The sequence below is a fragment of the Myxocyprinus asiaticus genome, chromosome 15 (genome assembly GCF_019703515.2).
Source record: "Myxocyprinus asiaticus isolate MX2 ecotype Aquarium Trade chromosome 15, UBuf_Myxa_2, whole genome shotgun sequence".
Lineage (NCBI taxonomy): Eukaryota > Metazoa > Chordata > Actinopteri > Cypriniformes > Catostomidae > Myxocyprinus > Myxocyprinus asiaticus.
The window spans coordinates 13,474,689-13,502,504 of NC_059358.1; the positions used below are offsets into that span (position 1 = coordinate 13,474,689).

At 37.7% G+C, this 27,816-nt stretch overlaps 1 protein-coding gene across 8 annotated transcripts in view; it reads left to right on the forward strand.

Annotated features, from left to right (window-relative positions):
• The window catches only part of LOC127452922 (adhesion G protein-coupled receptor B1-like), a 140,998-nt gene that overhangs the window by 93,505 nt on the left and 19,677 nt on the right, over positions 1 to 27,816 (forward strand). For all 8 annotated transcript variants that reach the window (XM_051718802.1, XM_051718806.1, XM_051718803.1 and 5 more), the window contains 8 exons: positions 4,730 to 4,832; positions 5,054 to 5,097; positions 10,085 to 10,211; positions 20,040 to 20,143; positions 26,338 to 26,440; positions 26,559 to 26,709; positions 27,078 to 27,147; positions 27,393 to 27,459. In XM_051718802.1, the coding sequence (XP_051574762.1) occupies positions 4,730 to 4,832; positions 5,054 to 5,097; positions 10,085 to 10,211; positions 20,040 to 20,143; positions 26,338 to 26,440; positions 26,559 to 26,709; positions 27,078 to 27,147; positions 27,393 to 27,459 (769 nt within the window). The remainder of the gene's footprint in view (positions 1 to 4,729; positions 4,833 to 5,053; positions 5,098 to 10,084; positions 10,212 to 20,039; positions 20,144 to 26,337; positions 26,441 to 26,558; positions 26,710 to 27,077; positions 27,148 to 27,392; positions 27,460 to 27,816) is intronic.

Consider the following 27,816-nt stretch of genomic DNA (forward strand, 5'->3'; position numbering starts at 1 on the left):
TAATATTTTAATATAATACAGTTTGTAGAGCCTGAAATTTGGCTTGGAATGCAGGTATGTGCACAATTTTAATAATTCTCGCAATTTCCACAGAAGTGTAAGCGCGCGCAGTGAGAAAGTGCTTTGTCACATAGTTACTGAACTTAAGATGTTACAGATGTATAAACCTTTCTAAACCTGTTAATTCCACATGCAAATGACGTTATACCGCGTCTCCGTAAGCAAACGACGCGATAAAACTATATCGTTCCGGTTTATAATCAACAAAGCTGTTAACATTGCAAGCGCATGCACCTTTCATATCTTGGCACTCCCTCATTATTCATAATGCAGCACATTTGCAAGAAAAGCAGAAATAGCAAAAATGCTTTGTGTAATTGATAGTTAAATTATCAGAAATTAACAGAGGCTCTGGGCAAAAAAAAAATAAAAATAAATAAAAATCCCTTGCAATCTTCATTTGATTTTTCACTGAACATTATTTGTTTCGTGCCGTCCGTTGTGCAGATGTTGCAGAGTCAGTGGCGGATGCTCATGCCATAAACACGCACAGACGGTCACTACGCTAAACTGAGTTTGTTATAATGCAGTGCTCTGTTTTGGCCCATGGCCCTTAATCAAGTTAGATTTCGTAGGAAACATTTGGGCACCTCTGCTTTAAATGGAAACACCCATAGTAAAACTATGCTTTATTTAAATCAATGCTAAAGTACGACTATTCAACATAGAAAAATTTGCTGAATATTTGACAAATCTGTTTGTCCAAACAAAGGCGGATGGGGCTGTAGGACTGTTTGGGAAATTTGTTTCGAAATAATCATTATTTTTGCAGTTCCATTTGGTGCCGCTAATGGCGCAAAATTCCACACTTTTCCATTCAAATTATTAATATGCCTGTGAGATTAAGAGGCAGAGTATACCCCATCATCCTTTGCAGAATTGATGGTAGTTTTTCTTTTTGTTTATTTCTGCTCGTCACCCTTCATTTTTTGGTTTTTTTTTTTATTTTTTTTTATTTCTTGGAATGTGTTGATTTTGAAATACAGGTGCATCTCAATAAATTAGAATGTTGTGGAAAAGTTCATTTATTTCAGTAATTCAACTCAAATTGTGAAACTCGTGTATTAAATAAATTCAATGCACACAGACTGAAGTAGTTTAAGTCTTTGGTTCTTTGGCTCACATTTAACAAAAACCCACCAATTCACTATCTCAACAAATTAGAATACATCATAAGACCAATAAAAAAACATTTTTTAGTGAATTGTTGGCCTTCTAAGTATGTTCATTTACTGTATATGTACTCAATACTTGGTAGGGGCTCCTTTTGCTTCAATTACTGCCTCAATTCGGCATGGCATGGAGGTGATCAGTTTGTGGCACTGCTGAGGTGGTATGGAAGCCCAGGTTTCTTTGACAGTGGCCTTCAGCTCATCTGCATTTTTTGGTCTCTTGTTTCTCATTTTCCTCTTGACAATACCCCATAGATTCTCTATGGGGTTCAGGTCTGGTGAGTTTGCTGGCCAGTCAAGCACACCAACACAATGGTCATTTAACCAACTTTTGGTGCTTTTGGCAGTGTGGGCAGGTGCCAAATCCTGCTGGAAAATGAAATCAGCATCTTTAAAAAGCTGGTCAGCAGAAGGAAGCATGAAGTGCTCCAAAATGTATTGGTAAACGGGTGCAATGACTTTGGTTTTCAAAAAGCACAATGGACCAACACCAGCAGATGACATTGCACCCCAAATCATCACAGGCTGTGGAAACTTAACACTGGACTTCAAGCAACTTGGGCTATGAGCTTCTCCACCCTTCCTCCAGACTCTAGGACCTTGGTTTCCAAATGAAATACAAAACTTGCTCTCATCTGAAAAGAGGACTTTGGACCACTGGGCAACAGTCCAGTTCTTCTTCTCCTTAGCCCAGGTAAGACGCCTCTGACGTTGTCTGTGGTTCAGGAGTGGCTTAACAAGAGGAATACGACAACTGTAGCCAAATTCCTTGACACGTCTGTGTGGTGGCTCTTGATGCCTTGACCCCAGCCTCAGTCCATTCCTTGTGAAATTCACCCAAATTCTTGAATCGATTTTGCTTGACAATCCTCATAAGGCTGCGATTCTCTCGGTTGGTTGTGCATCTTTTTCTTCCACACTTTTTCCTTCCACTCAACTTTCTGTTAACATGCTTGGATACAGCACTCTGTGAACAGCCAGCTTCTTTGGCAATGAATGTTTGTGGCTTACCCTCCTTGTGAAGGGTGTCAATGATTGTCTTCTGGACAACTGTCAGATCAGCAGTCTTCCCCATGATTGTGTAGCCTAGTGAACCAAACTGAGAGACCATTTTGAAGGCTCAGGAAACCTTTGCAGGTGTTTTGAGTTGATTAGCTGATTGGCATGTCACCATATTCTAATTTTTTGAGATAGTGAATTGGTGGGTTTTTGTTAAATGTGAGCCAAAACCATCACAATTAAAAGAACCAAAGACTTAAACTACTTCAGTCTGTGTGCATTGAATTTATTTAATACACGAGTTTCACAATTTGAGTTGAATTACTGAAATAAATGAACTTTTCCACAACATTCTAATTTATTGAGATGCACCTGTATATGACACACTTTTCAAACACTTTTGTTGACTGTTTCTTGGAAAGGCAAATTCAATGAGTGCAGGGGCGTAGCAGTCATTTTAACAATGGGGGGACACAGAATTTACAGTGCAGTATTCATATATTACAGTATATATTAATATAGTATTATTTACTTTTAATATTTGTAGTGTTTTAAAGAGTCAAGTATTGCAAAACAATTGCATAATTTTGCAAAATTAGCTGCAAAAATAAAGTACATATTGTGAAGCACTTGCTTCTGTTTCACACATGACAATAAAAGACTGAGCACAAGCTGGTCCTGAATGAATTATTTAATCAGTTACAATAATAACAATTGTGCATGTGCACAATATAATTTTTTACTCTGTGCTTGCGCATTGTGGGATTTAAATTTATCCAAGTGGCTCGAGTGTTTTGATTACGTTCACCACATAAACAGTAAAATCTTCCTCTGAAGCGTGTATTCTATCAGCCAGTATCAAAACTTCAGTATTAGATTCACAAAGCAGGCGATCCAGTCCATTTAAACTGTCAGGAGATTTCTGATATGAATATCTGCATGAAACAGAATTTTCATTTGTCTGTGCATGCTAACAACATTATTCTGAAGGCAGGATATGTCAAGCAAAATGTGCACATTTTACAAATTCAAACAATAAAATCAATATAGCCTACAAACAGGTGAAAGTCCCGTAAATCTATCAGGAATTTTTACGATAAGACGCCATTATTTAGTTAAATTATAATAATAATAATAATGTTAAATTTATATAGCGCCTTAACAGAGGTAGCACAGTTTAATGAAGAAGAAAAAAAAATGATGGAGCATGTTTCAGTTTCTTCGTTTTACGTAAGGAGGAATATTCCTAATAGATGAATACTCTATGGAGCATTTAAACCTTTATGGAGCATTTTAACTTTTTTCAGAATAAAGTCTTAACCAGATAATTAGCTTAAACGCTGATGTGAATATAAATGTGGTCAACTTTAAGAGACAAACAGACGAGCTCCGACGTGAAATCATCACTTTAGTTCAGGACATTGCGCTCAGGTTTAGGCTATAAATAAATACATGAGAATCATGTGTGAATCATTTGATACATTAACATAGACATTTCAAGAAGTGGAAAGTGTATATGATGTCATATCTTAATGTTACACTTGATAAACTCCAGACATGCACAATTAACCAGGGACCACAAACAGAGTCGAGACCGCGCCTGTCCGATCTGAAATCACAGAATTTTTTTTTATATTATTTGGATTAATCTGTTATTCGTTTTGAAGTCATTATTCGTGCCTTTCCGAATAAGGTATTTGACTTCGGGCACATCCCTAGTATCGGCCTATTGGCCATCCTGCTCTCTGGATATCGGCAATGGGCATTAAAAAAACAATATCGGTCGATCACTAATAAGCTTCACTTACAATGTGTGCTTTAAAGAAGGATTGTCCTTTGTTTTTTGTTTTATGCAGTGCATTTCACGTAATGCTGCCAATCAAGAATGATATGCCAATAAATAACTCTCGTTTGTGTGTTCCTCATCTCTAGATTATTCATTAAGATCAACATCAATGCCAATAAAAAACATGGATAAATGAGCATTGTTGAAAGCAACTTTATAGAAATTAACGGAGCCGTGTTGATTAGACTGTCTTACTGACGGCCTTTTACATAAGGTTTGTTTTGCTCATGAAACTCACTGTGATTGGCTGGATGGTCGCTAAATCAGCCCAAAGTAACAAAACACAAAGAATACTGTATACAAATCCACCATTTGGACTCGGTATGGGTTTAGCTTGGAAAAGTGCGGGGGACAAAAATCACCATTTTAAAGGTTGCGGGGGACGTGTCCCCTACGTCCCCTGTGGCTGCTATGCCCTTGAGTGAGTGGAGAGAGAAAGGACAATGTTGTGAATTTGTAGATGGGTGAATATGCGTGTCTGACATGAATGTTTACCAAACCACAGATTGTAGAGAATGGTCTTTTGAAACACTGTGTGTTACATGGGAAATTATCTAGTTTGATTGTCAAGGTCATGACCTCATCTCTTTTTTCTTCCTGTGATTTTTGCTGGTCTCCTCATTTTCTCTCATGCTTCTCTATGATTTCAAAGAAATAGCACAGTGCTAAACTCCAAGGTGATCTCTGTGACAATCAAACCCACCCCAAGCTCCCTTTCAACTCCACTAGAAGTTGAGTTCTCCCACCTTTACAACGTAAGTAAGCCTGACATTTAAACCGACCTGAACGGGGATATGTTAACAGCTGCATTCCATTATTATTCACATCATGACTACAAAACTGTGTCACTCTGAAACATTGATGTTAATTCATAAAGACAACACCATCTGATTGTATTTTCATTTAAATATTTGCAAGGCGCCATTGCAAGTTGGTACGTCCTTCCCTGTCTCTCACCCTCTGACTCTCTCCACAGGGTACCACAAACCAAACCTGCATTTCCTGGGATGAGAATGACAGGTGAGAACCCATTTATTCGATTTTAAAAAAGTTTTCGCTGTATGCAGAGTTTTTGGGATGAATCTTGAGTCACGCAGTGACACAGCAGGGTGTATTTTCTCAGGCTTTAGGAGGAGAATGTATAATATGTTGATAAAGTGTTTGTGACAACATGCTGCAGAATGTTAAAACATTGATGGAACATCAGTGACAGAGCATGCCAGAGGATGTTGAATGCTGCAGATACTGCTGCATGGATCTTGAGTTGACCCAGCATTGACTCCACTTAGACACTAGAAGACTACTACATTATATACACATAAACCAAAAGTTGGTGTTTCTCCAACTTAGGACACTTTTATGTTCCAAACAGATTTTGTTTTCATGAAGATCTAATTAAAACTCTCTTTAATTTTTTTTTCCCATGCCTTACTCATGTATATTTGTTGCTTTCAGATGCCTCTTATATATAGATTTTTTTGCAATCTTAACATATACAAAATATGAATTATTCCATTTCAACAAGATTAAAACCATTTTAATATACAGTTTGTGAAAATTATTTATATCATTATATAATCATTGGTCACCAAGGAGAACAGTGTCAGTGAAGAAAAAGCAGATGAAAAATTAGACATGAAACAAATAAAAATTAAGGTAAATAACTTGTGAACAGAATGTTGTTATTGTGTGTCATTTCCACTCAAACTGTAATCTTGTGAGATTATGCATAGTTTAAAAAGTTTCTTAAGCACTTTCAAATTTGAAAATATTATTTAAATGTATGTATTTAGGCTATATTAAATGCTTGCTTTGAAATAAGCCTTAGCAAAACAAATTATTGTGAATTTTTATTCCAAAAAACATTCTTTCCATCTGTTTCCATCACAGAATGCTATTAAACACAGCACATCATTTCAGATGTGATGGAAATAACACATTGGCAGAAATTTTCATGATATTTAGAAACAAGGTTTCTGACAAAATAATTAAAAAAGACAGAATTCTCCTGTTATGTATTTCCACTGTTGGACATTGTTAGAACACAAATTATATAAACAACTTGTAAGAGTGTAAAATGTGTGTTTTAAGGGAGTTTTTTTCATTTATTTAAGGAAGTTTAAGTCCACAGGATCAAAAGTGACTATAGTTAGATATCGAAAATGCTCTTGCATTTAAAACAGATAAAAGAAACACAAGCATGGATTCAGGAGAAGCAATGAGGAAGAAAGTTAAAAAGAGTGACAGAAAGATGATGATGGATAGAGAGATAAGTGCATGAAAGACAGACAGAAAGTCAGACAGAGAGGCACCAGAAAAGCAAAGAATCATGCTGTACTTGTGGAAAAATCCCTGGGTCTCATGGTCATGGTTTAATATGAACCCCAATACACATCCATCTGCTTATGCACTCTGTGTGTTTTAAAACCGAGAAGAACTATACTGTGCCTACAGCACTTAATGCAGTGTGGGTGGAACATTTGCATTTAGATGGATGCATATAGATAATATGAGACATAAAAAGTTGTCTGCCTTTTTCCTGAAGAAAAAAAAAAAAAAAGAGTAAGAAGAATAAAAATAAAATCTAAAAAATAACTAGGTTTTTGACATTTTCAAAAGAAAATGGGAGTGGTGTATGCTAAACTTGCCTTGGTGCTGGGGTATGATTGTTTGCCAGGGCATTGCTATATAGTTACTAAGGTGTCCTTAGTGTTTTTTTTTTTTTTTTGCATTGCGTCTCAGTTGCTAGTGTCTTTTGGTTGGTTGCTTGAATGTTGCTACGAGGTTACTAAGGTGATCTGGGTGGTTACTAGGTTGCTTGCTGGCTGGTCCTTTCCCGATCTCATAATTTTCCTCTCTCCCTCTCCACTGTGATATCTAATAAAGGAGAAAAATGCCCAAAAAGAGACCACCCCCAAGTCTCTATATTATTCTGGTCCCCTAGAAATGGCTCAGGTCCCTCCTTCAATGCCTAAGGGATTTTTTGCACAAACTTTTCATCCGCCAGTCTAATCCGGAAGCACATATCCATAATAGTACAACTCTCTTCAATAAGCCACATGATCTGAGGTATCGTTCATGTCCATAACACAAACCAAGATTAATACTTGGGGTTAGGGGTTTGTTTAAACCCCTAAACCTTAGTGTGAGCAATAATTGATGATTGCCTTAGCAAGTAGCACTAATAACATAAGACTATAAAACGTTGATGCAGAGAAATGAGAAAAAGACAATGAGAGACAAAGAGATTGGAGACAGGGTGGAAGAAGGAATTAGACAGGAGTCAGATAAAGGGAGCGAATGAGAGAGGGTGAGAGACGGAAAGAGGACAGTGAAATTTAATCTGCCTGCATTGAGCGAAGGGGGAAACGGGATGGTGTGTGTTTGGCTCAAAATTAAAATCCATCTTGGACAGCTGCTATGATTAATGACTTCATATTTGGGAGAGAAATTGGAATGTGTGGATGTGTTTTTTACTTAACAGCTTTAAGAATTGTGGGCTTACTTTTGACTCACACCTCAATCACGAACCAGCGACACAAGCTGATATGTTGCCAGTTCATACATGATCCTTCTCATTTGTGTCTGTGCTAAAGGCACTGAGCGTGCATTAATATTTTCAAAACTGACATGGCGTGTATATTTTTTTTCATAATTGTTTACGTGATGCAGATTTGGATTGTTTTATCGCTGGCACTTTTCTCACTCATCTAGACTTGGCTTGTTCTCTGCAAACACGCACACACACATGCTATGGCTGGACTGCGAGCCCAGTGATCCAATTACACAGCCGCGCTGTGCTGTCTTTATATTTGTGTGGTTGACACAAAGTCTTAATCGTATCATGCGCAGTATCTGTGCAGTGGGTGATAATATATTGGGTTTTAAGTTTATGTGCTAATGTTACCACTGAGCCCTCCCCTGGGGCTGCAACATGCTGTTCTTTTAGCGCTAGATGCTTTGACCCTTAGCACTCTTTCTAGCCCCAGTGCATTACGGGTTGCCCAGTCTGAGGCACTGCAGAGATCTACTGCACAGTGGGTTTGGATTGGTTCTGTTTAGCCCTGGGTTTGTGTGGAAAACAGCAGAGTGTGTGTTTTTTGTGAGTATATTGACTCCATATTGCATGATTGATGGCTTGCTTTAAGGATCAGTTGAGGGTGGAGCTGGTATGTTTGCCTTTCCATATGACTTTCATATCACTTTCATTTATGTCATTATGAGGTCTTTGTTACAATTATTTGAGAGTCATATCAGACGCAGACGAATCACACTGTCAAGAGGGGTCCCCATCAAGATTATGAGATTCAAATGTGTGTAGGTGGTGGAATGGACTAATTACAGTGTGGCTCTGGGCGGCAGCAAAATGTACTCCCTAACAGTTGTCTTTAGCTGTATTTGTGATATTTATAGGCTGTTGTTTTCATCTGCTTTATTGCAAATATACTTGGAAGCAAAAAACTGAGACTACATTTTTGTTTTGGAAGATTACAAATTAATTTTGCCTTTGGGTCTGCTGCAGAGTTATGAAAGCTATAAACAGACAGCTTGAGAATAAAATGGCTAATAATGTTTTGTTTTAGTGTATATTTAGACTGTGGTTGTGCAGTCTTTACACCCACTCTTCAATTGAAGATTGTAATATTTAGTGATATAACATTGTATGTCATGTGTAACTTATGAAAATAACTGTTAAATGGGAAAAGCATTAATTTGGGGCATGAAAGGTCAGATCCCAGTCAGACAAGCCCTGATTGAAAAGGTATTCATTCCTGTCTGCATGTTATAAATAACTAGTTTATGTTCATAATATTCTACTAGATATGAGCATGGCAAACACTCCTATGACTATGTTAGGGAATTTTTCACATGCTGTGCTCCAGGTGTCAGCAGCCCAGTGTTATATCAGTTCGCTGCTCCACTGCACTTCTCCACCACACTTTATAAACTTACAAAGTTTTGACAGGTAAAAGAGACTGTGCTTTACTCCTTTTGTAAGCCTGGCTGCAGGCTAAACATCTAAAATCTAAATCCAAACTGTCCTTTGGGAACTTCCATCTGAAAGGGAAGATAATGTGTACATTTGAGATTTTTGCTTTTGGCAATGCCTCAAGCTGCATAATAATAATAATAATAATAATAATAATAATAATAATAATAATAATAATAATATAATAACAATGTGCATTCAGATAATGTATTTATATATTTTTGCTTTATTATTATAATTATTATTATCCAGCTTGTTATTTTACAAAACTGCAAAGACTCCAAAGCACACGTCTTCACTTTAAGATGGAAGTTGACAAGTTTGGTTTTAGACTTTTCACACTGTGTTTAGCCTGCAGCCAGGCTAACAAGAAGAGAAAAGCACTCTCTTATATAATAATAATAATAATAATAATAATAATAATAATAATATGAATTTAAATAATACATATTTAATTATTATTATTATTATTATTATTATTATTATATTTATTACTATAATTATTATTGTCATATGAAACAATATGAATTATATATTTTAATAATATTTAATCAGTTTATTATTATTATTATTATTATTATTATTATTATTATTATGCAGCTTTAATTATTAATATTAGCCTATCCTTATATTAAATAAATAAATAAAAAATAATACTACTAATAATAAAATATATAAAGGTGTTATTTGAAAGCATATTATTTATTTATTTATTTATTATTATTATTACAGCTACTACTATGCAACTATGTCATGATACTTACTATAACGGGAGTTTGTTATTTTATTATTTTCATCATTTTCTAACTGTTTTTTGCATCTGCCATCTCGGCCATGCAGAAAGCAGAGGTGCGCGCTGCATCACATCGGCCATTCATCTGTTTTCCACTGTCTTTTCTGGCGCTCCGGCTCTCATATACGGCGGGCTCGGTGCGCGCTGGATTAAAGTGGAAAAATTCGTTTTATCGCGCAGGGATTTGATCTCACTGAGCGCTTGTTTCTCTCTCCGCTCCGCAGCTCGTCGTTGCTGGGCTCCTGGTCTGCGCGCGGCTGTAGAGCCGTCCCCGTCGACTCCAGCACAACCAAATGCTTGTGTGACAGACTCTCCACCTTCGCCATTTTAGCACGCCTCAATCCCGATGTGGTAAGTCGAGCCATTTCTTTCGTTTTCTCGGATGCTGAAGAATGTAAAAATACGCATTTCTGTGGGATCGTGTGAATTAAGATTTTTTTTTTTTTTTTTTTTTTTTTTTTGGTTATAGGCGTCATTGTCATTATGTATCAACAGATCCCTCTCTCTCACTGCCCCCTCTCTTCCTCTCCTCTCCGAGACATGCCACAGCCATACAGAAGATTCAATGCAAACAATTTAAGACATATTTCAGTCTTTAATGTGAGACGTGTGTGTATTTGTAACATTAAATAGTGTTTAGCTATGTTTGTGTATCAGTATCACTATGTCATGTATGCTGGATTATATGTGCATTGAATTTGTATGCATTACAATCAATGCATGTTTGTACAGAAAATTGTATTTTACTAAACAATATGGGGTTTAAAATATGTTCATCAGCCTATAGACGGTTTACTACTGCCTACCGTTTTTTTTCTTTTCAATGCAGTCTAATTATGAGAAGAAAAAAAAATGCCTATACTGTATATATCATTCATTCTTTCTTTTGCATTTTATGCTATGCACACAGACACACACACACACACACACACACACACACACACACACACACACAAATACATATTCAGAGAGCCCTCTAATGTTGATAGGGTCTTTTCATAGGTGTCAATTGTATAGCTATCATAATGACACACCATTGGTTTACTTGGGCCTTACAGGGATGTCGTTGTCTATAGCTAGACAGTATGTGTATCTTTAAAGCAGGATGTTTCTTCAAAATGCTGGCTTGGTTTAATGCAGGAAAGGGCTGTGTCTTTGTGTGGAATTTCATTCAGTGTGATTAGTTATTATTAGACTGGAAACTGCCTCTGAAGCAGTTTATTCACCAGTTGCCCTGGAAACAGCATGGGCAGTGGAAGTTCTTAAAGCTGTAGAAGACGCAATAATGCTCTCTTTGTGCAGCCTGGCCCTGATATGAGCCACAGAGCCAAAAAAAAAAAAAAAAAAAAAAAACCAATTTGGAAGAGGAAGCTTTACACCCCACTGGCCAAAAACAATGGTCACATCTTCTCACATTTACTAAGCTAAGATGGTTAAAATTGGCTTTTTCAAGTAAGTCTCTGTTGTGAAACAGTTTTGATTTGGAAAGCCAAGAAAAAAGGTCATCATAACCAAAGAGATTATGACTGCTCTGTTTCAAATTGTGTTTTTAAAGTCAATATGAATTAAAACTGACCCTATTTACTTTCGTAATATGCATTCACAATTAGAATGTGTATTATTCCAGAGGAAAACATCTTTGTCTTCGTAATCTTTTATTACAGTGTAATAGTTTGCTTCACCTCTAAAACGACTTTCCTTTTTGGCTGACATCATTGAGCCCTCTTATTTTTCAACCCCACCCCTTCAACAACCTGGTTCTATGCTATGAAGGTAAATCAGTTGCAAAACTCGAGAGCTAGTAGATTTGAATTTGAGAACTTCTTTCGTAAGTTGAAATTTACACTCACAGCAACGATGTGAATACTTGAAGTTGAATGTTGCAATCTGCACTCACAGACAATAATCCAAAACCTGTGTTTCGAATTAAAAAAGTTTAAACTTAACAAAGACTGGTATCATGTTGTTGTTTAAGTGCTTGGACAGAAAGAGTTTTGATTGTTTTGAAGTGTAAAACACACAGCAACTTGAGTGTTATTCTTTCCAAAAAATTCTCCTCGTTTTCACATGAATGGGTAACTATATTAATCATGCTTGCTGACTATCTGTAGAAGTTTCAAAATCACGCCTTATTATTTCATTATTATTATTTCAGTTAGTCATTTCCCTTATACGTATTTCTACTTCAATGCTGTAATATTGCATTGTTGCAAATTAGCAAGCAAATGCTAAATCTAAATAAGCCTTACTGTTCTTGCTTAGATGAACTGTAATGGTACTGTAATTATTGTAAGAAACCCACTTGTGAAATAAAGATAATATTGTACACAGTGTGCATTCTTGTTTGAAATGATACTCTTCGTATATTTATCCATTCAAAATAAAACTAAGGTATTTTTTAAATGTCTTTTACATGACAGTAATTAATTTCTTAGTTCTAGTTAAAAGTCTGTTTAAACTGTTTTATCAGCCCATCCATGCTAATCAATCCTTAAAATCAAGCAGTAAGAAAGTACACCCTGATGCCTTAAGAATAAGATATATAATTTAGAACTTATTAAAATACGAAATTGCTTGACTGTGATGACTTGCTTTAATCATAATTATTTGAGATTACACATGCACTTTTAATTTAAATCACATATTGACATCAAAATTAGGGAAATTATCTAATCCTAAAAACACCAGAAAATGCACATTTCTATATATCTAGTTCAGATGCAGCGGGAGAATAGATTCAGCCATTAAGTAAGTACTATGATCCGTTTTGATTGGTCCAGCTCTTGTGATTGTTCACAACTTCGTTGGCCACTCCCAGCACCGGTAGTCTGCTCTCTCGTTTCGCATCTGGGTTTACAAGTGCACAAGTGAGTTTTGCTACAGGTTTATTGCAAAAGTAGTTGCAAAAGTAAGATTTTAAGTTGCAGTATCAGATTTGAGAGGTTGTAACTGCCGATTTGTGGTTGTACTGTGAAAGTGAATTAAACTACACAAGTAAATATGTATTACAAGTTTGTGTCTGTCGTTGTATTTATGTGAATGTCATTTTACACATTTGTGACTATTTGTCTACAACTTAGAATTCAAAACAGGCTTTGGATTATTGTCTGTGAGTGCAGATTGCAACATTCAGTTTAAGATTTGTATTTTACAAGTATTCATATCATTGCTGTGAGTGTAAATTTCAACTTACAAATACAAATATTTATTGTACAAGTTCTCAAATTCAAATCTACAAGCTCTTGAGTATTGCAACTGATTTACCTTCATACATTCTGGTATGTTACACCTACTTAGTACAATTCAATCAATTCCTGATTGATAAAATCAGACCCGCCCTGCATTATTTTCATTCCTTTCCTGCTTCGCACTGAAATACATTGCTTTATGGAAGTAAAATGGGTTGCAAATGCCGTTTCACATTGACTTTAAAGCTAACTTTCAACCATTTACATTTTAAGCACTTGTGTTTTAGGACAGATTGGGTTTGTGCCATCTTAAAGCAAGATGTATACGTTTATATTCTATTATATTCTCGCATAATCCAATATCTGGTTTTAGAAGGCTCCCTTGTGCATTAATGCATGAGATGTGGCTATTGGTATTTGCATTCATGGTTGCCCATGTGAATACCGCATGATCTGCATGTGTCTTTACTGTGGACCAGAGCTTTAGCGGTATGCTAATTTCTCACCTTGTGGTGGCTGCACGTCCTGCTCTACCTGGTCAGATGGAAGTGGAATCAGGCATTGTCGCAGTTAGCTCTTTACATGCCTCATGGGAAGCATATTGTGGGGATTTCATTTGTGCCATGTGCCAGCAGAAGGGAGGGCTGCTCCTCCCCTTGGCTCCTCTCCCTGTCTGTCTCTCTCTTTCTCTCCCTTGCTCCAGAGCCCCACCGCTACACCGCTAATTATTCCTGCAGCTCCACTTGCCACCTCAAAATGGCCCATCCAACAGCCCCTCCACTGGCAATTTGCATCCCACTGCTTCAGAATGACAAAGAGACAGAAAAACACTTCTCCTTCTCTCTCTTTCTCGTTCTGTCTCTTTTACCTTGTTTCCCTACTATATTTTGAGAATGATGTGTAAAATACAGCTCAGCTGCAATGCTAAGAAAGATAGTGCACTGCAGCCATTCTAACCACACTCAGGGTCTGTTCCAAAACCTAGTGAGCATCCTCCAGTATTTTAAGTCATCATAGGCGCGCTCTCGATGCGAAGGCTCAGCAGAAAAATTAATCCAAGATGGCGGACAAAACGAGAGAAATGTAGATTATAAATATACATACAATCCATTCAATACTCAAAAGTATTGATAAATAACAGCTTAATATGATACAAAACTGACTGTTTTACCGAAAATGTATGTGTGTGCTTGCTTATTTTTGCTCATTAGAGGATCGTGTTGTTTCCCTTGCGTCACCTGTATTGAAATCAGTTGCGAGTCAAGTGTCCCATGAACTGCATATGTGGAGCGCTATTTGAATGATGCGTGGTGCTGCCGCCTATGTAGAGTATTCCAAATCACTCTCATATGAGGCATAATTTCATTAAGGATGCTGCCATAGAAAACAGCTGCCTATGTAGACAGGAGACAGCGAGGCAGCTCACTAAGTTTTGGAACAGACCCTCAGTCTGTTAGCAGTTTTTCTACAGATGTTGCCAGTTTGGAGCCCCGCTCTGGTTTACATGGGTCAGCTGGTCTTACGGTTTATAAACAGTAAGATAAGAGGAAATTGCTCTCTCTTTTTTTTTTTTTTTTTTGGCAAACTAAATATTTATGAGCTTGAGCTTGTATTCACCTTATGCGCCAGAGAAACTAGCACGCAGCCATTTTGAAAATGTTGTCTCGGAACTTCCGTTCTAGCGGTTCTATATAGATATCTGTGGTGTTGATGTCAAAGTGTAATTAGCTAGTGAAGTGGATTTAGGAGATATAGAGTTGTTAAAAGCTGTCATGAGTATTTTAAAGTGTTCAGGGGGTGTCATTACAACTGGAAGTAGATCAGGGATGTTTAAACAAACAAAAAAAAGAGTACTTCATTCACAAATACTCAAGATCCTACCTTCGCGCTGTGGACGTACTGATGTGACTCTGTGCTCATTAAACTACAAGAGACAACACAAAGTCATTAAAAATATCTCGTATGACACCTCTGACCATCTTCTCATGTCATTCACCCATCGCATTATAGCTAAGGTAAGCAGACATTTACACACATACGGGTGCAACTATATTTACACACACACACACTCATACACACACACACACACACACACACACATGTTGGTGTGGCTATCCTTATGAGGACTCTCCATAGACATAATGATTTTTATACTGTACAAACTATAGATTCTATCCCCTAACCCTACCCCTAAACCTATCCCTCACCAAAAACTTTCTGTATTTTTACATTTTCAAACAAACATCATTTAGTATGTTTTTTAAGTGATTTGAATTATTGGAACACTAGAAATATCCTCATAAACAACATTTATAGCATAATATCCTTGTAATTACCAGTTTGTAACCTAAAATGTTTTCCTCATAAACCACCCAAACCCGACCACACACACACACACACACATACACAAGTGAAAGTTTTATTTTATATTCCGTCTTCAACAGTCTTAATCACATTTAAGCCTGTAAAAAATTTATGGTGACAAATAAATTTTAAAAAGTACAATTGTAATTTTCTTTAATGTTGAACTTACATTGTAATAAAATGAGCTGTCACTGTTGGAATTTTCCTATAAACTACACATTTTAACACAAATTATTAACAAGTTGATACCTAAAAATTAAGGAGAATTACACGTATAACAATTAAACACTTGTATTATGAAAAAGTGCAGTGTCATAGCTGTCCGAACGTGATCTGCCAGGTCCAATTTCCTCCGCGGGTGTGGGAAAAAACTAACATTTAGAGTGTCAGAAAAAACACCTCACTAGCATTTTCACAGTAAAGGGGTGCTGTAGACTCACACCATCAACTCTTGGTGAAAAATACTTTCTGTGCTCCCACACGTAGTCCATTTTGATCGACTATTTTTAGTAGCTTCAGGTCAAACAGGAAGGTAGATGACAAAATTCGGAAGAGCGAAGCGCAGAAAAGGGGCAGAGCTGAATAAGGTGAATAGAAATGCACAGTTATGCTGCAGTTGCCTTTGGATGAAGCACTGAATGCATCATTCCCAAATTTGGGTCAATGAAGATGGTTAGAAAAAGAAAAGAAAAAAAAACTGCAGTTGATTATGCACGTCGAGACATTTAATGTTAGTCCATTTTGTAAGTGGGGCAGTTGTCTTAAATGAAATAAAGTATAATTAGCTTTTTAGCTATCCCTTCTTTAATATTCAGTGTTGCCTTTTCAAGACTAATACTAATATTGCTCAATGTTCTTGAGAAATGTGGGTGCCTGTCTACATTTGCATGCAATTTGGCAAGTTTATATGTTAGCAAATGCCCTCTTATTGGACTCTGTGTCCTATGGCAACAGATTGTCCTAAATTATTATGCAAACTGACCAGGTTTTATGAATATGAAGTACCCACTTTGATATCACAGAAGAACTGGCTGCTGTATACCTCAAACCATTTTACAAATAGAGATGTGCAAAACTATGTATTTTTGAAATGACTAGTCAGTGGGTCGCATAAACAACCATTCGATTAATCTGTATTAAGGAATCATTGTGTACATAAATTGGAAAATAAAACAAAAATAAAATGGAACAGGATACAGGGGTCTTATGAGCTGTTTCTAAAAATGTGACTGTTTTTAACTTGACACGGCATTTTAAAAATCAAATCCATGGTTAGTGGCTGGATACTCAAAAGATTTGCAAGATGTCTTCCAGCGGTCAAAGACATCCATCAGAATGTGTTTGGTTGTAGCTGCGGTGCTTTAAAGGGATAGTTCACCCAAAAATGAAAATTCTCATGCCATCCAAGATGTGTATGACTTTCTTTCTTCAGCAGAACACACAAACATTTTTAGAAGAATATTTAAGCTTTGTAGGTCCATACAATGCAAGTGAACGGTGCTCAGACATTTGTAGCTCCAAAAATCGCATAAAGGATACATATAATAGGTGTGGGTGACAAACAGAACAATATTTAAGTCCTTTTTTACTCTAAATCTCTGCTTTCACTTTCAGATGTGAAAGTGAAACTAAAGAGGCAGCACGTGATTTTCAGATGTAAAAGTGAAAGTGGATATTTAGAGTAAAAAAAAAAAAAAAAGGTCTTAAATTGTAATCTGTTACTCACTCACATCTATTATACCGCTTCTGAAGATATGGATATAAACACTGGAGTCTTATGGATTACTTTTATTTTTCTTATATGTGATTTTTGGAGCTGCAACAGTCTGATCACCATTCACTTGCATTATATGGACTTATAGATATAAGATATTCTTCTAAAAATATTCTTTGTGTCTGCTGAAGAAAGAAAGTCATACACATCTGGGATGGCATGAGGGTGAGAAAATTAGAGAATTTTCATTTTTGGGTGAACTATCCCTCTAAAGGAAATAGATTTAAAAAATCAACATCTTTTCAAAAGAGTTTTATCATACAAATTGTCTAACAGCTAAAGCACAGAAGAACTCTGTCAGCTAGGGCTGCATCGATGCAATCAAATATCAATATATCGTGATACATTTTTCTCACACTATTGTATCAATACTTTACTATTTTTGCATTCACATCATGTCCAGCATTTCAACAAAGGAGAAGCAGGTTGTCAGTGCAGTCAGAGACACGTCTATGACGTGTGAGAGAGCCTCAAGCTGAGCCATTTCTCTCACGGACACGCTTGGACTCTCTCACGCGATTGAGTCAGAGCTCTTGGGGGGTCCCCTTATACCCACTCCTCCAAACCCCATCCGAATAATTACGTCAGACGCACGCATGACTCCCCAAGAATAACTATGTGAATCCCTACCAAACATTCACCAAATAAGTTGATATGTTGATTAAAATGAGTAATTTTGATATTTTAATAAGTTGTAAGACAAGAGTAAGATGTTAGGTTCAATAATAGACTATACTCTTTAGAATTTAAATAGTGGTCAACCTGGCTGAGATGCATAGTGTATATTGGAGTTATAAATAAGAAGAAGCTCATCAACATACAGTAATAAATGCCATTTTAAATAGTTTTCTCTGTTGTCGCTATCGTTCATGAGCATGGCTTGCATATTTAAAGATATCGAGTGAGGGTTGCTTGTCACAGGGGCAGCATAATAAATGGACAAAGATATTGTTCCTCATTGCATGAGTGTAATAACTTTACAACTGTTTGATTATGAGCTAACATGTAGTGCATGTCTACGAGCATATTAACTGCGTGCATATTAATGAACCTGTACCGACAGTTTAGTTTTAAGATAAAAGATGATTTAATGTTAGTAATTTAGGAGTACCAACAATCATATATCAAAAAAGAATTGTGTTTTACCATTATTGTGAGGTGAAAATGAGGACACACTCTGCCAGGGTCACTCAGTCACCATCTGTATGTTCCTTCAGAAAACAGCGCGTGGTGCTTTCGGGCATGTTTGACTTTTCCGATGTAAAAAATCTGGTTTAGGTTATTCATGAAAACTGGGACAGATAATGGACAATGTTGCATTCTGTCACTGCAAACATTTGAAAAAAAAAAAAAAAAAAAAAAATAATAATAATACTTTTAAGTTTCTAGTATTCTATTTTTTATGAAACACCAGGGACCCCAAAGATACATTATTTTGGTCTTATGGGGGTCCCACATAATGGTGACAGCCCTACATCTCACTAATTGACTAGACGGTTGTTGTATGACTAGTTGATCATCGTGACCCATACTTACAGTCAACTATCTTATCACTTCACCTGATGGTTCCACTCCCAACTCAGTTTTAATGCGGGTGTCGGTTTGCACTGAGGGACTAAATTATTCCCTTGGTTTGATAGAGGTTGCTATGGGAAATAGCTGTCTTCCGCAGTTTAGGCTTAGTCAAATGTTTGATTGGCTAGGAGAAGACAAACTTTTTCTCAGAGGATACATTTCTTTCTTGATTGTCAGTGGGGACCTCACTGCAGTGCAGATTAATCAGAGGGATTTAATTAACTCGGCCCTGTGCGCACATTAAACCCGAAGACAAGACTATAAGGCTATAAACTCAACCAATTATCTTTGTTTGTGCCTGTATGTCTGTGTTTTTGAGTTAAGTTGAGAAGTTCACACCTATGAGAATGCCTAGTACCAGTGGAAATTCTTACTTATGTAACATTAAGCATCAAACCATTTTAAATGTAGCTAAAATGTTAAACTAAAAGTTCACCCAAAAATGAAAACTCACCCTGATGTTGTTCCAAACTTGTATGGCTGTTTTTTTTTCCATGGAACAAAAAAAGGAGATTTGGGCACAATGACAGCCTCAGTAAGCATTCACTGTCATTTTATGGAGAAAAGATGTAATGAAAGTGAATTGTGACTGAGGTTAACATTCTGCCTAACATCTCCTTTTGTGTTCCACAGAAGAAAGAAAGTCATTTGGATTTGGAACATGAGGGAAAGTAAAAGATGACATATTCACATTTTTGGGTGAACTATCCCTTTAAGCACCATTGGCTAGTGTTTCTAGACATTGATTAGCAGTGACAACTATCATGTAGTATACTAGCTTAAACCATCTTAATCTGTCAAGCTCTTCAAGGAATGCAGATATTCACAAACAGGCAAACACTACTCACACCTATGGTATGGTTAATGCTGCGTACACCACTGCAGTGGCCGCTGTTTCTCAACCAGATCGCCATGGCAACCAAGACAGTGGTTGCGCCAGCCTGCAAATGTGTTATATTTGAAGGATTGTTTCAGAATCTCAGTATGAGTAATTCACGATTCTCTTCTGGTTTTCTGTATGTAATCAGTCATGCTCACACTGATCGGTTGCTCTAGTGAGCTTTTTAGCTGTGCCCTCTGGATCTCAAAGCCCTCTGTATTCAGCCCTTTAATGCTTGACCTTTATCTCACCTTGCTCCTGAGCTGGAGCCTCACTGACAGCAGCTCACTTTCACCTGCTCTCTTCAGCATAGAATTACAAGGAGGACAGCAGGCAGTTAGCCTGGTGCACCATTAGCATCTCAGAGAGCTAACTCAGACCATTTCTTGTGTTGACAGAACATGGATAAGACCCAGCTTCCATCAGTGACTCTGATTGTGGGCTGCGGGGTCTCGTCCCTTACCCTGCTGCTACTCATCATCATCTATGTGTCCGTTTGGAGGTAAGCTAAAGATCTTAAACTGCTGAAACATCATTTAACTGTTTACAACCAAGGGAAACTCATAGACATGGATGAGAAGCCACATGTGTTTCAGCACCATGGACAGCAATTTATATCTATATAGAGGGCTTTAGAGTGCTTTGGTGATTGTGATCACAGTATAGAACACAGTTTGGTTCCGGAAGTGAAAATCCCATTTATTTTTTCCATTGGGGAACAGATTTTTAACCATAACATATAAACCCTTTCAGACAGACCTACTGTGAGCTCCAGTATTATTAATCAATTGTATGTACTTCTGTTGAAGCCACCAGTTTGTGTTATTTTAAACTTTTTGTTATTTTTCTGTTTTGTTTTTTGTTTTTTTTAAATCATGCTGAATACCAGAATTTATAGTTACGAACTGCACTACCCATGATACAGCAGTGGAAGATCCACTTATCAGAGAATCGAGGCAAACAAAGCACACCAAAAGAGCTCTGCAGTGACAGCTTACTTCCATGTCTAGCTGTGAATGACACAATCGAGTTGGTCTCTCTTCACTCTCACACTACTCATATATTTGTACTGTATATATCTGAATATTTTGCAATAAACTTAACCCTTGTGTTTTCTTCATTTTGTGCTAACACATTTTGTGTTGCCGATCAAAAATGACCGGCCCACTAAGATTGTTTATAAATCTCTCATATTGCATATTATTTTCATAAGATATTGCATTAGATCTTTTTATTAACTTCTTTTTTAGTAATTATGACAGGTTTTGTACTCCTTTTTTGAATATATATATATATATATATATATATATATAAATAAAAAAATCTATTTATATTGATAGAAGGATTCATTGAACTGAGCTCATACCGGGCTAGTGGGGGGCACTCCCTGTGGAAAAAAAAAACCAAAAAACAAATAAATAATAATAATAATAATAATTACATTATAAATTAATAACCACTTGCTTGATCTGAACAAAATAGGTGTAATTTTAAAGCTTAGAATCTGCACTTTACAATGCATATAGCTGATCTTACCAATTCTTAAATTATGCTTTTTAATTTGCTGACAAATAAGAACTGTTTATTTCTTATCATTTGCAAATTTGTTAACACAACAATTATATTTAGAGTTGGTAAAACCATAAAAAAGATGAGATAGCCATGTGTTATATATCGTTGGAAAGGTTTCAGTTTGTAGAATGCAATGAGATAACTTGTTTCACTCAGAGGCCAAACTGCAGTGAGTTTTAGTGTATGAAATTCCCACAGACACACATAAACAGGGGCGGACTGGCCATAGGGAGAACCAGGACTTTCCCAGTGGGCCGGCCATGAAACAGGGCCAAACTCCAACCCCCTCCCTGGTTTTTATTACAAATCCATAGCCGAATTCTATTCCCAATCCACCCCCTGCACATAAATATAATAAACAGGAGTGTCTTTTTGTCAAGTTTTTCCTTAATGCTTCTTGAAACATACATATAACATACAAAATAACATATCGTAACTTACAGCAGACTATCCCAATTCAAACGAGCCCAAACACAACATAGTATGATACTTAGACCTTGAAATCAAATCAAATCAAATCCTATCACTTTTATTGTCACACAACCATATACACAAGTGCAATAGTGGGTGAAATTCTTGGGTGCAGTTCCGAGCATCATAGCAGTCATGACAGTAATGAGACATTTACCAATTTACAATAAACATCAGATTTACACAACACAATTTACATATCTAATATACACAGAATTACACACAACACAATATACAAATAATAATATACAATGTACAGTATACAATACACACAATATAAAATATACATACAGACAATATAGAATACACATTATACAATAAAAATAGTATATAAAGTATGTATAAAATATACAGTAGGTTGTATTGTACTGTATTGACATTCAGGCTGTCGGTTGATAGTCAGTTGCCAGTGTGTTGTTAAGAGAGAATATAATTTATAATTTATGACAGTCCAGTGTGAGATAATAAGATTAATAAAGTGCAGTGCTGATGTATATTGATCGTGAGAGATCAAGAGTTCAGAAGTCTGATTGGGAAGAATCTGTCATGAAGTTGGCTGGTGCGGGTCCTGATGCTGCGACACCGCCTGCCTGATGGTAGCAGTGATAGCAGTCCATGGCTCGGGTGGCTGGAGTCTCTGATGATCCTCCGAGCTTTTTTCACACACCGCCTGGTATATATGTCCTGGAGGGAGGGAAGCTCACCTCCGATGATGTGTCTGGCAGTTCGCACCACCCTTTGCAGGGCTTTGCAGTTGTGGGCGGTGCTATTGCCGTACCAGGCAGTGATGCAGCCACTCAGGATGCTCTCTACAGTGCTGGTGTAGAACTGTGTGAGGATGTGGCGGTTCATTCCAAACTTCCTCAGCCATCTCAGGAAGAAGAGGCGCTGATGAGCTTTCTTCACAACGGCCTCAGTGTGGACGGACCATGGGAGTTCCTCAGTAATGTGGACACCCAGGAACTTGAAGCTGCTGACTCTCTCCACCGGTGCTCCATTGATGGTGATGGGACTGTGTTCTCTGTCTTTTCTCCTGAAGTCCACCACAAGCTCCTTTGTCTTGCTGACATTGAGGAAGAAGTTGTGCTCCTGACACCAGTGTGTCAGAGTGTGCACCTCCTCTCTGTTTCATCATTGTCAGTGATCAGACCTACCACCGTCGTGTCATCAGCAAACTTAATGATGGCATTGGAGCTATGTGTTGCCACACAGTCATGTGTGTACAGGGAATACAGGAGTGGGATGATAACACAGTCCTGTGGGGCTCCAGTGTTGAGGGTCAGTGATGAGGAGATGTTGCTGCCTATTCTAACCACCTGGCATCTGCTTGACAGGAAGTCCAGGATCCAGCTGCACAGCGAGCTGTTTAAGCCCAGAGCCCGGAGTTTCACATCAAGCTTGGAGGGCACTGTGGTGTTGAATGCTGAGCTGTAGCCTACAAACAGCATTCTCACATATGTGTTCCTTTTTTCCAGGTGGGAGAGAGCAGTGTGTAGTGTAGATACAATGGCATCATCAGTGGAGCGGTTGTTGCGGTAAGCAAACTGCAATGGGTCCAGTGAGGGAGGCAGCACAGAGCAGATGTAATCTCTGATTAGTCTCTCAAAGCATTTGCTGATGATGGGGGTCAGAGCAACAGGATGCCAGTCATTTATGCAAGTGATTTTGGATTGCTTTGGTACAGGCACAATGGTGGACGTTTTAAAGCATGTGGGGACCACAGACAAGGAGAGGGAAAGATTGAAAATGTCTGTAAGAACACCAGCCAGTTGGTTCACGCACGCTCTGATGACATGGCCCAGAATGCCGTCTGGACCCGCGGCTTTACGGATATTCACCCGTCGGAAGGGTCGTGTTACATCCGCTACAGAGACGGAGAGTGAACTAACCTCTGTAGCTTCGGCCGCGAGAGCTCTTTCTGTGAGGGCGGTGTTATTTCCCTCAAAACGAGCATAAAAAAGTATTAAGCTCATCCGGGAGAGAGGCAGCGGTGTTCACGGCGGAGTTTTTATTCCCTTTAAAGTCCGTGATGATATTAATTCCCTGCCAAATGCTTCTAGAGTTGGTGGTGTTAAACTGTCCTTCAATCTTGTCCCTGTACTGGCGTTTGGCTGCTCTGATAGTTTTGCGGAGTGCATAACTGGCTTGTTTATGCTCCTCCGCATTCCCGGAATTAAAAGCGGAGGTCCGCGCATCAAGTGCCACGTGAACATCGCTATTTATCCATGGCTTCTGGTTGGGGTAGATCCGTATTTTTTTAGTCGGAACAACATCCTCTATGCACTTTCTGATGAAACACGTTACGCTATCAGCGTAAATCTCGATGTCGTCATCAGAGGTGGACCGGAACATCTCCCATTCCATGTGATCAAAACAGTCTTGTAGCATAGAATCTGATTGGTCCGACCAGCACTGGATCATTCTGAGGGCGGGTGCTTCCTGTTTCAGTTTCTGTCTGTAAGTGGGCGGAAGCAGAATGGAAGAGTGGTCAGATTTGGCGCCATCCCAGAAGGGAGAGTAGCAGTGGTCCAAAACCCAGTCCCCTCGTGTGTTGAAACTGATGTGTTGGTGGTATTTTGGTGTGATTGATTTGAAATTGGCTTTGTTAAAGTCCCCGGTCACAATGAACGCAGCCTCAGGGTGCACGGTTTCCTGCTCACTTATACTCCCATACAGTTCCTTGAGTGCCCGGTCTGTATCGGCTTGTGGCGGGATGTACACTGCTGTAATAATGACTGCTGTGAATTCCCTTGGTAGCCAGAATGGTCGAAACAGAAGCATGAGAAATTCCAGATCAGGAGAGCAGAAAGACTTGATAGAATGTATGTTCCTCTGATCACATCAGGATTTGTTGATCATAAACCATACACCACCACCACTGCTTTTACCTGAGAGTTCTTTTGCTCTGTACGCTTGGTGCACGGAGAACCCTGTGAGTTCTCAGCAGACATCCAAGTTTCTGTAAGGCAGATAATGCAGCAGTCCCTCATCTCTCGTTGGAAAGAGATCCACGCTTGCAGCTCGCAGAGCTTGTTGTCCAGAGACTGAACATTTGCCAGTAGAATGCTGGGTAGTGGGGGTCAATTTGCACGATGTCTTACTCTGATGAGAGTGCCAGCTCTCCTTCCCCTTTTCCTTCTGCGTTTCCACGGCCGGGCTGCCAAGACAAAGGGTTCCGCTGCCATGTTTGTAAACAGCAGGCCGGCATTGAGGAATTTAAAGTCCGGTTTACGGTGTGCAATTGCAGAACCAATGTCCAAAAGTGTTTGTCTGTCCTAGACAATAAGGCAGACAGCATCCAAGACAAAAAACATAAGAACTGTAAACAAAACAAACAAAAAACTGCAATGTTGGGTCGGAGCTCGCAACGCAGCAGCCATACTTGGCTCCATCTTGAGTCCGTATTCCTCAAAGAGTGTACATTGAAAGACAATGCACAAAAGGGCGCTCAACACACATTGTGTGTGTGTGTGTGTGTGTGTGTGTGTGTGTGCACATGTCCGAGGACTTTGTGTGTGCAAACACACATCCACATATGTGCTCATCTAAAGGATTGGGATGCTCCTGAACACTTAATATTTCTGTATTTTGTAGTCTAATCCATTCATTTCAAATGGCCTGTCATTTTTGACCAGGAACACAAGTATAACAAAGTGACATTTTTGTGTTTTCAGATACCATTTGTGAACAAAGTCATGTAATTTTATTTAATTATATAAAGTAAAAAAAGAAAAGAAAAAATAAATAAAAAATACAATAATAAAATCATAAGAAAAAAAGTTTTCCAGGTCAAAATGACCAGAACACAACATAAGGGTAAAAATGTATTTTTTTTTTCTATACAATACTCATAATTAACAACTTTTAATCAACAGCTTTATATTTTTCCTTCATTTTTTTCATTCAGTCATGTCATTACAGTGCTTCATCGAATTGTAGTTCATTCCCTCATCAAAGATGTTAAGCACACAGTCTTGTACTTTTGTCTTTTTGTCTTATTTTCTAATACTTTTCAGCTTCAAATCAAAGTTTTTAATGTTGTGATTCACCTCGGAGCTGGTTGTTTTGGTTAATGGCTTAGAATTATTTATTTGTTTTAAGGATTTTATGAAATCCCTGTAGAAGAAATGAATGGGGAAAATACCTCTGGATCCAAGATGGCTAAAAAAGTCAATCATTAAATCAGATTGTTGATGTGATGGAATTCGTAACAAGTCCTAAACATGTTCATCGTATGATGCAATTCCTATATTCATTGGGGTGCAAAAGTCTCAGACCATAGTAAAAATGCCTTGTAACCTTTTGTCTAAAGTAGTTAACATGGTCTGTCTCAAATTTGCTTATTTGATTAGTGACTTTGAAATAGTGCCCAATCTTAAATATTTCTTTTTTAATTTAATGTCAAAACGTTTCTTTGTTTAAACTTTTTCATAATTCTAAACTTTTTATTCCCAGGTTTAAATTAAATGTTGAATCCCAGATTTTCAATGTGGTCTCAGACTTTTGGACCCCACTGTAATCATGTCTGGTCAGGTTCAACTGATCCGTTGAAAGCTCGTATGAACAAGGAGAATATATAAGTGCAGTTTTTTGTGGAAGCAATTGACACCATCCAAGTGTCTTGGCTAATTGTGTCAGTGTGTTCTTCAACAGGTACATCCGCTCAGAACGCTCTGTCATCCTCATAAACTTCTGTCTGTCCATCATCTCCTCCAACGCTCTCATCCTCATCGGACAAACTCAGACACGGAACAAGGTATGTCAATATTTTAATATAACTTGATCCATAACAGAATCTGCTTCTTAACCTTTCTCATTTCTGCTTTTTACATACCATTCTTATCTTTGCTGATCTCTCTTTCTCTCTGTCTCAGGTTGTTTGTACTCTTGTGGCTGCTTTTCTGCACTTCTTCTTCCTCTCCTCTTTCTGCTGGGTTCTGACGGAGGCGTGGCAATCTTACATGGCTGTGACTGGCCGTCTTAGAAACCGCATCATACGCAAGCGTTTCCTCTGCCTTGGTTGGGGTGAGGGCTGTCTCTCTGCCTTACTGTCAGTCCTTATTGATTTCTTCATTTGCATTTTTTTTTTTTCTCCAGTTTTCCAATTCACATAACACATGCAGTTTTATGACCACATTTTAATTGAGCCACTACATGGAATATTTGTACTTTTAAAGATTCATTTTGAACACTGCAGGACCTTTTTAAAATGAACTAGTGAAAGCAAAAATTTATTAAAAGTTGTAAAAAAATATATGGTGACCAGTTACAGGACCTGTTTAATCAAAATTTTGTTTAATCAAAATAAATAAATAAATAAATATCTTGTATCAAAAAGTTCATGTTATGTCATGTCAACTACCCACCTACTAATTTCAGTTTTCCTCTTGTAGGCTTACCTGCTCTCGTTGTAGCAATTTCTGTTGGTTTCACTAAGGCAAAGGGTTATGGCACTGTTCACTAGTAAGTATAACCATGATAACATTTGATCAACCCTTCTATTTTTTGCCTATATTGATTTCATACTTCAGCACTACATTGATGTGGTTACATGACTTTTAAATCAGCAACATGACTGGGACATTTACAATCCTCGTGATTTCTTTGATCTTTTTCCTGTTTGGTCTCTTAATTCTTCTCTTTCTATCATTCTGTCTCTCTTTGTCTTATCTCTTCTTTCTGATTTATTTTCTTGTGTTTTGTGTTAGTTGCTGGCTGTCTCTGGAAGGTGGACTGTTGTACGCATTTGTTGGTCCAGCCGCTGCTGTCGTCTTGGTACGGTCTTTCTCTCTGCTTAATTTATTCATAGAAATCTGCTGTTTTTCATATCCAGATTCAGTGCTACACATTATTTGCATCCGTGCACCCAAACATTTTTTTATATTTTACCAAAAAATAAGCCACTGCTTTAACGGCAAGCACTTAGAGTGGTAGTGAATGGAGATGCTGGCAATTTTTTATTTGACCTTCATAACCCCATAACGCAATCTCCAACAAATACGTGTTTGAGCTGGTCTGTTTAAACACAGCTAATACTAAATGTGCTTAATTTGGCTCATTACACCACTGCAGATTAATTAAACCTGATCTGGTGTCAAACTCTTTTACTGTTTATTATAGCAGGAGCCATTT